The sequence below is a fragment of the Zonotrichia albicollis genome, chromosome 7 (assembly GCF_047830755.1).
Source record: "Zonotrichia albicollis isolate bZonAlb1 chromosome 7, bZonAlb1.hap1, whole genome shotgun sequence".
Lineage (NCBI taxonomy): Eukaryota > Metazoa > Chordata > Aves > Passeriformes > Passerellidae > Zonotrichia > Zonotrichia albicollis.
The window spans coordinates 33,797,757-33,812,365 of record NC_133825.1 but is presented as its reverse complement, the minus strand read 5'-3'; the positions used below and the strand labels follow the sequence as shown (position 1 = coordinate 33,812,365).

At 41.0% G+C, this 14,609-nt stretch overlaps 1 protein-coding gene across 1 annotated transcript; it reads left to right on the top strand.

The window, feature by feature from the left end:
• Positions 1-3,662: 3,662 nt before the first annotated feature.
• Positions 3,663-14,527, top strand: ANKRD22 (ankyrin repeat domain 22). Its single transcript, XM_014275503.3, has 6 exons — positions 3,663-3,949; positions 9,626-9,817; positions 10,581-10,688; positions 10,972-11,049; positions 11,894-11,992; positions 12,606-14,527. Exons 1-6 carry the CDS (start codon positions 3,929-3,931, stop codon positions 12,681-12,683), a joined length of 576 nt encoding a protein of 191 aa, XP_014130978.2. The 5' UTR covers positions 3,663-3,928; the 3' UTR covers positions 12,684-14,527.
• Positions 14,528-14,609: the final 82 nt, after the last annotated feature.

The window sequence follows — 14,609 nt, the reverse complement described above, 5'->3', positions numbered from 1 at the left end:
CACAGAGCCAGGACAGCACATCTGCATGGAGACAGGCAAGGGAGAAAGAGAACATGGATGCATAGGAACAAACTCACTTCTGGTTTGGCTCCTGTGCTTGCCCCTCCTGCTGCAGTTCCTGGTCAGTCTCCTGCTGATTCACTGCCAGAAGCTTGTGCCAATGCAAGGAGCAGCAGCAGAGCTCTGTGTGAGATCTGCATGCATGGGAGAGCATGTTTAGGTGCTGCTTGTTTGGCAGTATTTAAGGAGTGGAGTTTTTCTATGATAAATAGCACCGTTGCATGAATTCTGAAAGACCAAATTGCACCACGGATCTGGTGAGGTAAAGAGGCATCTAACCTGTTATTAGAATACTTATGAGGAACTTGGTTATTCTTGTTCCCTGAGGCTGTGGCAGATCTTTATCTGTACTGGTACCTGTCTTACTAAGTGCTGTAACTACTATATTTTGGGATAAAAAGGAGGAAGGATCCATCTTTCTCAAAACTTTCTAGCTGTGAATGTGATCTCTGCTGCTGAGGGTAGTACGAAAACTGTTTTGGTCACAGGTTCCACACCAATTTCTTGTTTTCTGAATTGCTGATTGCCTGGGACAACCCTTCTTTGTTAGATAATCTTAGAAAAAAAACCCAGAAGTGATTTGGAAGGTGTGAACCCCACAACATACAAAAAGGAGTTTGCTCTGAATTACCCAGCTTCTGTAGGGATTCTGAGGAACTGAATTAAATTTTAAAATATTGTTTAAACTTCGAGTCAAGAGAGGGTGCTAACACTAATTCTTACTATTTCCAAGCCCCCTCCATAACTCTGTGAACACTATATATTAGAGACCCTGCCTCACCACTGAATTAGTTGAAGTCAGCCTGAGGGGCTTGATCCTCACTGAAACTGGCCTGGCTCCTTGATGCTGCAAATTCTTTGAAACGTGGGTGCTAATGATATGCTCCTTGCCTGGGAAAATGAATGGAGTAAGTACTTGTTAGTAAACACAACCTACCTGAGAGTCACCACAGAAACAGTTCTGCTTTATGAAATAGGGTACACTCTGTGGAAAAGCCAAAAAGGTGATTTCTCAATGAAAAGCATCAGATCAGCAGGTCTGATACCCCCACTTAGTGAGAAATATTGAAGACTTTGCTCTATTCCCAGATTACAACATCCTGCATTTTTTGTTTTATAGAATTGCCAGCTGGAAATGATCTGCAACGTTTTACCTGCATCACCTTGTGATGGCATATGGGATGTATGGTATACTTTCTGATATTATTGATGGGAATCAAGTGAAGAGCAAAATATATGTTAGCCCATCTGAAAAGGGAAAAGAGAAGGAAAGTAATGCATATAAATGGAGAATAAAACCCACAAAGCCTAGAAACAGAAACTTTTCAGGATGGGCTGCCCTGACATAGAGAGCCAGGGAAGCTGAGACAGTAAGTATTCTGCTTTAAAATGCTGTGTCAAAACTGAAGTCCAGGTGGTCAGGCCTGGAGCTGGACTTAGTATGAGCTCAATTTAGTGTTACAAAATGCAGGCTGTGGTCCATGCCATGGAGGGGTTTCTTTGTGTGTCTTGGGTCTGTTGAGTCAGTCCTGTCCTGCAGCAGAGGCACAAGGGACCTTGCAAGGATGTTGTACAAGTGGTTAACAATCTTCTGAGGGAAAGTGTAAGGTGTCAGTGTCCCTCTTGAGCAGACACTGGCCGTTCCAGGACTGCATTTCTCAGGAATGTGCATTTGGGAGGACTGCTCTGCACACATGACTCCAACAAGCCACAGGCTGCTTTCCTGAGAGTACCGTGGCTCGTGGGATTTGTGGCAATACAAATTCTAGTGCTTGGAATTTAAAGAGACAAATGATCTTCTGTGACTTTTATTGAATATGCTGTTTTTAAGCTATTGATATCTAATTTAAAAAATTAGCTTACCTTATTAGTGCCCTGGTAAAGGCTCTTATGAAAAATATTTAGTTCCCTTCTGGCTCACATGAAACTTTTGAAGTATTGTTGAATTCTGTCAGGAAGTAAGAATCATGTTTCCCATACAGACTGGGTAAGGGACAGTTTGCCCATGCACTGTCTTGACACCCTTTGGAGAAAAAAACCCTTATTCATATTAAAAAAACAAAAAAAACAAAAAAAAAACGTTTTTCAGGATTCTAATCTTCATTTACAAGTATGGCAAAAAGCACTGAAGCAACAGGTTAGTCAGAAGTGAACCTGTGACTATATACATTTGCATGAGTTTCATATCTCATCATGGCTGGGCTGCTTGACTGTTGTTCAGCTGAAGCTCTGACCAAAGTAGACACTTCAGTGCTTTTCAAGAGGACCTGGGATGTGATGCTGGATTAAATGGTAATTTACACTGTCTTGGGAAAAGTAAGTGTTGCCTGAAGCTATTGCTCTGATTTGAAGAGGATGTGGTTTTTTGGTTGTTTTTTTTTTTTTGTTGTTGTTGTTGGTTTGCTTGTTGTGTTTTTTCTAATACTTTTTCAGATTACCATACATTTATTTATTTTTGTTAGAAAGAGATTAATTAAACTACTATGTTGTTTTATGTAGCATCTTAGGGATTCAATATTTCTTTCAACAGGTTGTAGCTTATAAATTCCAACAAGCTGGTCAGTAGATGCAGGAGGATGTGACTATCTAAGGATCTTGATGTGAAGAAGATCTTCATGAAATACTGGTGAGGAAGACCTTTTCACCTTTGAGGTGTTACTCACTCTTCCATGCCCTTAGTCCAACGTGATATTCACCACATGCTTGAAGAGCAGGCTGTTGTGAGGATCCCAGTGGGTCTGCCACAGTAAGTGTTGTGTCTGTGTCTGTCACTGCCAGCCTGCCTTTCTTCTGATAAACAGCCACTGAAAGGGCTACAACTGGTGCCAGCACAAGAACACCACAGCCAGCAATGTTGTACTACTTTAATTAGACAGGGCTGGAGATAGAATAAGAAATTTTATATGGTCCTCCACCTCGCTGAGAATAAACATTATTTGGAAATAGAAGTTCTTAAATGTAAGGTAGAGGACTTGGATTTAAGATACATCCTTACATGAATATGTTTTAAAACTTTTTTTAAAAATTGCTTGAAATATATGAAATGTGATTTAAACTATAAAAGGAAAAGATATTTTTGAGGTGAATGAAGAAATTTGAAATACACACGCCTTGCTCGGAAAGACTGAGTGTAGTACAGAAATGCCATCAGCATCTTATCCTCAGGGCCATCAGCAATAATTCTCTTCCCAATTAGCATATAAAATTATCAGGGTAGACATGAATCATATTCATTGGTTGGGCTGGGCTAGAAAGAGAAGATGGAGCAAATGTGATGAAAGCGGTCGGCCTGTTTAATTAAAGAGTGAGAGGCTAATTATACTGGGAGTTCTCATTAAAGGCGTGGGATTTAGGTGCTTCCCTTTTCCTGACAGGCATTTGAGGTGTTCTTGCAGTAGGTTTGGAATGTATTTTAGTCAACATTAGCTTGGGTGGCAAACTAAGTACAATTCTTCTTTATTTTAAGTTTCAGATTTCAAGCTCTTTATTCTTTTCACTCCTCCATTTCTTTCTTGTGAAACTTCCTTCCCTTCTCTCTCCCTCCTCTCCTCAACCTGTTTTTCTACTTTCCTTTTTAGGTAACTGGAGGATGTTATTGCAGAAATGACAAAGGAAAATGCTTCTGTGTTGTAACTTGTTCCATCAGCCTTCCGTAGGCTGCTGTTCTCAACGTTTGCCTCCCTGGGTTGGGTTTCTGAAGACAATAGTTTTATGCTACTAAGTAGAAAGCACTGAGAGGAAACACAGCTTAAGAAAAAGTGATACTTTCACGTTAACTATTAACCAGATTCAAACAGGCTTGAGCACATTTCAGGTGAGGGTAACTTGGGCTGTTGAACAAGAAGGAGCTCCAGAGTGAAGAATAGGCATGGGGATACTCTATTCAGAGGTACGTGACCATTTTCTGCAGTTACTGACGCTGTTCAAGGGATGGTTATTCACTGGGCTTGGTATGTTCCCTTTGCAGCCTCCCATACTCGGGCTTATAGAAATCTGGAAGTTTTTTCCCTTTGGAAATGTTTTCCTTTGTCTATTACAAGCTGTCAGTGGTATTGTTTATAGAAGCAAAAAAAAAAACAATGCACTAACCGGCATAATTATCGTGGTTTCACAAAGTATGTGTTCAACATTTTCTGTTGTTCTGTGTTGAGACCAGAACAGTTCTGTACATGGTGCAAGTGACAAACAGCTTTGCAAAAAGCAGACAGCTCCTTGGCTTACACTGAATACAGATAATAAAGTTAATGCCTAAGAAAACATCCCATGCCCCCCATATCATTTTAGGAAGGTAATTATTTTTTACCTTATCTTTATGGGTTTGTCCCCAAACTACAGTTCATTTAATATTTTCCTGTACTTTAGAATAAATTCTCCTAAACGTATTCTGTTATAGATTTCCCATTTGTACATGGGGACAAATGAGGATTTTGGTCCTTTGTGACTGTGAAAAGAGTGCGTTGCACTGTGTTTGTTTTTCTGGAGGTAGCATTACATAGCTGTTGCTTTTAAAGGTTACATTTCTATGCTGAAAGCCACCCTTTTATTTTCAAAAAGCTATTCTGTGAAATCAGGAAATCAGGCATCTTCTCCTCTTCCAGTATTACAAGGAACTTGAATCTGTGCATTCATAGTGTGATCAGCTGAAGAGACTGTAGCTTATTCTGAAAGAATTTCTTGCCTCTCTCCAGATCTGCTACTCTGGGATAGTATTGCAATGGAAATCAGTGTTGTCTAGCTTAATTGCACAGGTTTTTAAAGAATGCTTAAATGCAGTTCATATTTCTCATGCTTATTAGTTAATATTTTCATATAAGTTCATTTTCTCTCTTTAAACATTTTGAGAAACAGTTTTCTGCATAAATTATGGTTCATATGGTAAATGATGTAAATTATACAGGATAGGAAGCTAGGCAACTGAAAATAAAAAATTGTAGGTTGCCTTTTCTGAGAAGCAGAACTTACTTAGATATTAGTGTATTCCTTGGCATCATAAACATAATTTAGACTTTCCTGTTAAGTTGACAGCATGCTGTTCATATAATTTTAGTGCAAAGGAAGAGGCTATGGATTGGTTCAGAATATTTTGACATTGCAAAATATTTTCCTTTTTTCTAAACAATTGCAAAGCCTTGATGTAATTTAGGCAATCCCCTTGAGTTCTAAAGGAGGAAGCAATTGCAACTGAAATTGCTCTCCAAGTTGCAAGACAGGCTTTACCTTCACCTCCTCTCTATTGGTTGAATGCTTTGTCCTTCATACTGTGCCTTTAACCTTTACTTGGCTGGAACAACTTGCTAAGTAGCTGGAGGTTTATCACTAAGCTCATCAAAGCTGAGCAGAGGGTGATGCAAGAAACTCTGAAAACACCAGACAGGTTCAGATCTGCTGGTTCATCTGGATCTGGGTAAACTGCTAGGACCTAGCATCAATCATGTTCCACAATTGATTAAAAAAATTTTAAAAATTGGTTCTATAACTGCCCTTTCTGATAGCGAAAGTGATATTGCTTTTCTTGCACCACATATTTGGTGATCTTGTACTGAGTGGTCTCAGTCATGAAAACCCTTGCATGTCCTGTGAGTATTTCTCATCTTCCCTGAAGCCTTTTATACTGAACAACTAAAATCTGGTCTGAAGGGCTTGCAGAAGAAGAGGTATTGGAGAAAGAGAGATTTTAAACACTCAATTATTGGCATATCTAATCTTCAAATTCTACTTTCCATTCTCTAGTGTCTGCCTACTGCTTTTTTTTTCAGCTGGGCAGACTGTGCTCTAGTTTATGATTAGCCCTGATGCTATGGCTGGGAAAAGGCACCTCTGGAGAGGGTTAAAGGAGTGCTTGGGGTTGTCATTCTGGTTTTTCCCTCCCTTCCATTGTACATTTTGTGCAGAGTCATGCAGTCAGGTTCTTCAGTGCACCTTGTCTGAATGCTGGGTGGTGCTGCAGAAGTGTGAATGAGAGCAGAGCTGGAGGGCTTGGCTGCCAGATCCTCCACAGAGGCCCTCTCCTCCTCTTTGCCTGAGCTGGGATTGTGGCTCCTACTCCCCCTCCCTGCAGAGCTGAGCCCGTGTCTGTGTGGGGTGCAGTGTTTGCTGTGCCATTGCTGGCTCTGCCCTGCTGCTTCATGGCGGTGGGCAGGTCTGCTGTGAGTTCCCTGGGCAGCCAGGACACTGGGATGTATAAATGATGGGGTGTGGGCAAGAGAAGCCACTCTGTGTCTTGGACTGCAAACCACTCCTCCAGAAGCTGAGAACTCAGTTCCCAGCGGTGCTTTCTTCAGAATTTGTTGTCGTGTTCTCTTCTCACACATCCCTAAAGGAGACTCCACAGACATGAGCACAAGACATGAACTTTGGGTTCCTTGGGTATGGCTTGCCCCTGGCATGTGAGGCTCAGGTATTCTGAGAACTATCCCATAGGTTTATTTCTCTCTTGTGTACGATGAGTGGATAACAATAACATAGCAACAGTAATAACCATAACACAAATATGAAACTGGCTGTATCACTACTGAGGCAATCTTCCAACACTGTAGAAAACAGAGTGAGATTTTCCAGCCCCTTATCCGCCAGGATAGGTTAAAACAGTCTAAAGCACAGTTAGTTCTCCTTTAGATAGAGTTGCCAGAGTGACAACCCAAAAAAGTGAGAGATGGAAAAGAATTTTGTGGCTGAGGCTTCACAACCACAGAAATCCTGGCACATGCTCAAGCCCCAGCCTGGGGCCAGGCAGGTTTTGTGTCCAATCTGTTGCTACTGGAAGCTTGTTTTGTTACTTTACTCTGCTTATGAATACAAATGTCTTTCTAATTTTCATGCTAAATTTCTTGGTCAGATGTATCAACTTTTTAACCATATTCCTTGAAATTAATTTGTCTTCTTTAATACTGTCCCTTTAATTTATTTTGGAGCACCGGGGACAGTGCTGTGTCTCCCTAGCCCAGCTAAGCAAATCAACCTTTCCTCAGGCTCTTCATGTTCCTCAGTTGTAGAGATGTTTCATGCTCCTGCCATGGTCTGATCTCATTTTAGGACACAATTTACAAGAACTCTACACACCATCCCAGTAAAGTGTCTTCTATAACACCTCTTTCTGTGAGAGACACTATCTAATATAGCATTTTCCTTTCTTGGACAAGTGGCTGAGAAAGGAATTGTCACCTATTTGTATTTTTTCTTATCTTTATACTTTCCTAACATTTTTTTTTCCTGAATCCTTATTGTTATTGATGTCAATATCATGAACTTAGAGTTGTTGGTAGTGCTTTGCTCCTTTACTTAAATATTCTGCTACTATGTTTGCTTTTCCAGCTATTGAAAAGCCAATTTGAGAGATATTTTACAAGTTTGGTCTGTGAGATTCTTCAACTTTCTTTGATTGAAAGGTATTTTCAAGAATACAAACCAGCAGAGTGGGCCTCAAAAAAATCCCATAGAAATGGGAAAAAAGTTGTGTTTGTTGTTTTTTTTTTAAATATGAATGGAACATAATGCAGACAGCATAATTTCTACAAAGTACCCCCACTCCTGGGGAATAATAATGATTCAAAATGGATCTTTACTTTACATCATACTTTAAATACATCAGTTTCCCAGGTATTAGTTGCTGGAATGGATGAGAACTGCTTCCTTGCATTCTCTGTGCCCTGGATGTTTTCTGGTTTCAGCAGGTGAAGGAGCACCTGTGACTTGTGTGTGCTGGCTCTGTGCGTGACTTCACCCCAAATAATGTGGTCTCTTAGGGAGTGGTCTGTGTGTCATCACTGTTCATGGCTCTAGAACTGAGTTCAGCAGGAGTGGAAGGTTTAGAGAAAGATCCCATGGATCAATGAGAGCATCAGTCAGGAATGCCTTGGGTTCACCCAGCAAGTAAAATCTTGGAGGCAGTACAGAAAGAAAAGCAGAAAAAATCAAATCCTTGAGCTATTGAGTGAGCAAAACCAGCTTAGGAAGGAGTAAATTTATATGGTAAATGACTGGGATTTGAACAGATGTTCAACCAAAGAACATCTTTAAATAAGCAAAGCAATATCTAAGCAAAAGAGTAGCAGGGAAATCAGAGGTGCAGACAGACTCCACAGGATCTTCTCTCTCCTGGACATGAAGATACAGTACTAGACACCAACATGACAGAGAGCAGGGTTCTAGAGAAAAACTGATCTTTTAGATGGCACCTGTGTGCAAATCACACCAAAAGGGGTTTGAAAGAGGCTTTTCTCCTCAAAATCATTGAAACAGTTCTGGTTCTGGTTCAAGGCAAAACCCCAAATTGTATATGTATACTTCTATACAAATACAGACAGATGTGCAAGTTTAAAATATGGCATGTGTTCTTTGTAGATTTTTGACTCATAATAAAAACAAAACAAGAAGTGGTGCAAGGTCTGGTAAGTATGTAAATACTTTCTTTGGAAACAAATCACTTCTCTTATGCAGCTGCCCAGAAAACTAAGCAGTAATTATGCTGGAGATAAACCTGTTTTGTAAATCAAAGTTTGGCTGAAAATGTGTAAATAAGATGAATATTTTTAATGCAGGAAGGTGTAGGAGTAGAGGGGAGAACAGAGAGAAGGGAACAATCTGGGGGAGTGAGGAAAGAGGTCAGAGATCAGCACTAGATCTTTTTCATATAGAGTATTTAGAATGTGAAAAAAAGGAGAGCAAAGAGGAAAAACTACAGCTAATATTTAAAGAAAATATCTGTTTTGGAAAATTTTGGGTAAAATCTTCAGTATCAAAGAAAAGACAGACTTATTCTATTTTTGTCTGGAGAATTCAAATGCTACCAGTCTGCCTCGCCTCTAAATGTTAGTTTCTGCCTGTATTAGGCTGTTAGAAACCTGCAGTACTCCTGCCCTTCCCAGCTTCTCCTTAGTCTGAATTAGTGCTACAGGAGATGGAAGAAATTGCAGTTTAGGTCAAGGATGTGTAGAAATATTGAGCGAAAAGCTAACCAGAAAGCAGTTCTCAAAAAAAAAAGCCAAGCAGGATCTGACCTGTGGGCACACTGGCATGGGGTTTTTTTAGGTATTTCAAGGTCTAGAAAAGAAACATTGGTGGGGCTTGGTTTTTCAACTCTCACCTGGGAACAGATGAGTCAGGAGTGGCTCATTCTGCTCAGCCAGAGGTAAAGCCTGAGGAGAACTCGGGCACAGGGGCTTGTCCCTGCCTGCTGCTTAACACAGCTCCCAACTCCCGTCAAAATGGAAGCTGCTTTGGGGGGTTCTTTGCTAATGGCTGCAAATAAACAGCCATTTATAAATAGGATAATAAATCAGGATAATAAATAAAATATTATTTAAATATAAATGAACAGGACTTATTTCCTGGGTTATAGAAATAGCATCCAAAAGGAGCAGAAAATCCATTCCACTGTGCAAGGCTGTCACTTTGGGGCTGGGAGCTGTGTGGAGCTGCAGGAGCGTCTCCTACCACCATCTTCTGGAAGGCACCAAGAACTACAGGCTCTGCCAAGTGTCCTGGGGTGTGTGAGGAGTCAGCCAGGATGGCAAGTACGGATGTCTTAGTGAAACACGTGCTGATGAATATTATCTTCTCACTTCAGCCCATCTGTCAGGCAGCTTATAACAACGATTTCAACAAAGTTCATCTCCTTTTGGAGAGCAACAGCAACTATTTGAATGTCCAGGACAGCTTCTTTGGAGACACCCCCTTAATTTGTGCATGTAAACAAGGAAACAACAGGATAGTTAACTATCTTCTTAGGAAACATGCTGATGTCAACCTCAGAAATAAGGTAAGTGGCCGCTGACTCTCCTTTTTGGGACTGTTCTTTCAGATTCTTGGAGTGCCAGCGGGGACACTAGAAAGCACAGACAAACCTCAAGTTTGTTTCCTATTGAGCATATGTGGAGAAACAGGTGGAACTAAAAGGCTTCTCTGCTTCTTTTGGGGCCCTGCGTCCAGCTCCATTTTGACAACCAGTAACAAGTTTAACACTGTAGCACAAAAGTATGCAGACCTGCCCTTTAGTTACTTTGGTATTCAGTATTCAAGGATTTTTTTAAAGCTCTATTCTCAATAGAAGTCTGCGGTGGTTTTTGCTGCTTTCCTGTTTTTCTCTGATGTCCCAAAAGTGATGTCCTAAGGTCTCAGATATCCTTGTTTCAGTAGCCAGCACCTCCATAAGAAGGGGGGCTGTGGTGACTCCTACTGCTGATTTACCTTGCTGTGTGGCAGCAACAGCCACAAGGGATACCCACTCTCTCCTTTGAATTTCTGCAGCCAGGTCCAAGTTTGCCAACATCCACATGGAATCCTTTGGATCCCACATCCTCCTTGCTTGTGTAGTTCAATTTCCATTTCCCTCTATGTGCTAAATCTGCTTCTACTTGAAGGAAGCAAGATGCATGTGTCTATTTCTGCTTGAAAATCACAGGAGATTTCCTATTAGAAATTGTAGAAGAAAGCTTGTGGAATTTAAAATGGTCTTCTCTAATCAATGTTAGTCAAAGTGAGATGACTGAATCTGGTACTAATGAGAGCTGCTTTGTGTTTAGAAGGGCTGCACTTGCCTCCACTATGCTGTGAGGAAACGGTTCACCTTCCTTGACTATGTGCTCATCATAATCCTCATGCCAGTTATGCTCATTGGGTACCTTCTCATGGTGAGTCTGGAGGGAAAGCAAGAATGACTCTGTACCTTTCCCTTGCCATTTTTAAGAAAGCAGCCTGAAACACTGCCAGGAACCTCTACAGAATATGGGCTGCTTTCTTAAAGCAAGAATGAGATTTTGCTGTGGCTGTAACTGGTGAAGGAACAGATTTGTATTGCTGCATCAGTCTCACTTTTCCAGAGACCCTGCCTCTTTTTGGGAAAACCCCACTGTATTTAGCACAAATATATTAAGGCTATATGAGATTAACTGTGTTACTGTGTTACTCTTTCAGGTTTCAAAGACAAAACAGAACGAACACCTGGTCAAGATGCTGCTTAGAGCTGGAGTGGATGTGAATGCTACAGACTCTGTAAGTGGGTTTATACAAATGCAAATGTGGCTCACAGGAAGGAAACAATACTAAAAACAGACTACAGAACCTTCTACAGCATAGTTGGAGTAGGAACATCAGGGACTGAACTGACTAATGTACCAGGAGGATTCAGTGCTTCTGCTTGACACTCAGGCAACAGATTTATAGTGGATACAGAAATAATTCTGATCAACTAATCAACTAATCCTCCCTTTCTGAGCAATGCCCTCATAAGAGAATCCAGGCAAACTGGGATCAGGTACTGATGTATTAAATACTCAATTCTGTAAAGACTCTAGTGATACAAGCATCTGAGTTTATCAGCATTTATTTTGAACTGGAACAGAGTTGTGGGCTACAGGGCAAGACCCTGTGTCTTCTCTTGCTCTTCAGAGTGTGCTGATCTGCCCTATACAGAGTTATGTATCCACTATCCTACTTGGGTGAGGTAAAGAGCTGCTCTTCTCTAAGGTGGAAAAGGAGAAACACTAATTTTATCCGCAATGAAATTCTGAAACACTGAAGTGCAAGCAAACAGTATTATTTAAGACGTAGTTTCTGAGGTCAAGCTCATGTGATCCCCTGAAATTACTGGTTTCCTGCTAATGTATCAAACCTGTTTTAGCAGTTGCATCCCAGGGAAGGAATTAATTTTTTTGATCCTGTTTTTCTCATGGTAATGTGTTTGTTTCACCTTGTAGTGTACTGTGACAGGAAATGGTATGTGTGTTTTGCAACCAGCTGTTAGGGGGAATCTAATAGCCTACAGATAGTCCTACTTACCTAAGCTCTACTAAAGAAGTCATAGAAATAAAATTAATTTGCTTCCATTTCCCTTCAGTCTGGCAGCACAGCCCTTCACTATGCTTGTGAAATGAAAAACCAGGCAGTCATTCCTCTGCTGCTAGAAGCTCATGCAGACACTTCTGTAAAGAATCAGGTAAGAAGATGAAGTTGATAAATGTATTTGCTGATCATGGTGGTCAGCCAGGAGGTACATTGTAGGCCTTAGCTGGTGCACAGCAATGTAAGGAAAAGGGTGCACATCTTCCTGGCAGCCAATGTGTTTCCTGTTTTCTACTTAGCTCAGAGCTTCTTTATAGTTATTCTTAAGATGTAGGCTGCAGGGCAAGGATAGAAGTCTTCCTAGGTGGTTTTTGTGCTGTTGAGCAGCCTTCTTCTGAGAGGCTAAGTCAATCTGCTTCTGTCACCAGAACAGCTCAAGTGTTGCCCAAATCAATATTGACCTGGGAGTATCTGCACTGCTGAGTTGAGGTGAGCAGTGTATTACCTATGCTGCTCTTGAAATCAAATCATAGCTGAGCTCTGTACATTTGGATGTTACTCCCAGGAAAAGTGGAAAGGCTTTCCCTACTGTAGGGGAGGTCTCTGTTCCTTTCTTCAGCCAGAGCAGTATAGGCCCAGCATGTCCTGAAAACTTTATTTTAGAGCAGAAGTGACAGGGGACCTTACACAGGGGGCAAAGTTAGGAAATGTCTTTGTATGTGACCCATATCTGTCATATTGCAATGTATTTCATGTGTTTCTTTCAGAATGGGGAGACTCCCCTAGATATAGCAAGAAGATTACAGTTCCACAGCATTGAAAGCATGATAAGAAAAGATTCTTAGCCATCAAGGACTCTCAAACATGCAGAAAATTACCTCATCTGACAACCCACCTTTCACAACAGCAGAAGTGCTGCAGAGGTTGGGGGCTGATGCTTGATAAAGACTCAGTCCACATCCACCCCTTCCTTGCTGCAAACTTGGACAATTTTGTGTGAGATTTATCAGTGCCCCAAGGCCATGAAGTTCATTTTGTTTTACTAAGCCATGAATTACTACAATAGTGTTCAAAATATCGCCCTTTCCATCTGCTTCATCATATTACTTGACTTCTGCAGACTGTGGATTTTGAAAGCTAGCTATAAAATATCTGGAAGCCTAAACATTGCATATGATGGTTGGCAGCCAACGCAAAAATAAAATATCCTTTAGAGTGTGTGCTACTTGTTAGCTTCCATAGGGAAGCTAAACAATGTGCTACAGCAGTTATAAAAGGTCTGGTACCCTTCTTCTTAGTATTTATCTTCCTACAATGGGAGGGGCTGGGAAAACAGATCTCTCAGCTGAGCCGTTCGTCCTTCCATCCTTCCTACGATTTTCACACACCTTAATTCTCCCTGTGTTACTACAAGAGTAGGACTTAGATTTCATCTAAGAAACAGCAAAAAGAGATTCAATGCCTTGCTGGATTAGGAAAGAAAGTCAATTCCCAGATCACTTAAATGCATTAAGAAATAGTAAAGAAAATATGTTTGGCTCAGTAGAGAAACAGGTCTCTAGACTACCTTTCCAATATAAACAGTGCACTAAAGAAAAAAAGAGTCAATAAATGAAATGCTGTTGATGGAAACCAGATGTGTCATTCCCATGGGACTAGGCAGCATAGCCTGCTGTACAGAGTGGTGCATGCAGCAGGGGATAATACCAATCATAATAATAATATATCCACGAGTCTTCTCTTCCATAAGTGAAGGCAGAAGAAAACCTGCAGTAATAAGCAATGTATCAAAGTGGTCCAGTGCTTTGTGATTTAATAATACAGCAATAAAGGGGAAGCTCCTTTCATACGCTGCTGTGTTGTGCCTCCTTGGCCTAATGGATCTTTATTTTTGTTGACAATTTTGGCCTTTTCCTGTAAGCTGTCAGAAGTACAGTACAGCATTGCCAATGGTGCCACAGTAGGTGTGTGGAAAAGCTAGTGTGCTTTTCCTGTGTTGCAAAGCCAGCTATATTTTTCAGTGTAACTATTGTATTGGATGTCAGCTCCACCTACAAGGGGTCTTGGCTGGGCAAGACGAGCTTGAGACTGCAGCCAGAAACACGCCATGAAATAAAGCTCCTGTTGGAGCCTGTAATAATGAACATTTTGTGTGCAGCCAGGGGACAGACACTCCAGAGCAGCTTGAGGTGAGAAGAGGGGAGGCACTTGCATGGATTGTGAAGACACCATCACTTAGGACTGATGGCTGGGAGGAGAAAACATCCAACTGCTGCGCCATGTTTCAGGAACTGCTTGAATGAAGAATGGCCCAGACAGAGCTGTGTAAAACTGAACACTGAAAGCTCAGAGTGCTGGCAACAGCTTCATTGCCAGTGTGAAAATAATTCATAGGGTGGAAGCTGTATTGCCTGGATGGCTCGATGGCTCTACATCTCCTTATTCCACAGCTGCCATCTGTGGTCTTTGAAACTGTGAGGGGCTCAGGGTGTGTGAGCAAACATTTGTGTGACTTGTAGGCGTGGGAGGCAGAGGAATACTTCAGTAAATTTTTTTGAGGTTGGATTCCTTGATATTTTTTAGTCATGTATTATCTGCTCAGCTTCTTGTGCTTGAAGATCTCTTGGTTGTGTTGAATTTAAGGGGTAATTTAAGGAGGGAAAAAAAAACCAGGTTCTGTCAAGAGGATCAAGAATTTAATTTAAACAAAATTGTTCATTTCAACAGAGAAATGATCAAATCACACTTTTGGGTCTCCCTAGGAAGACAAA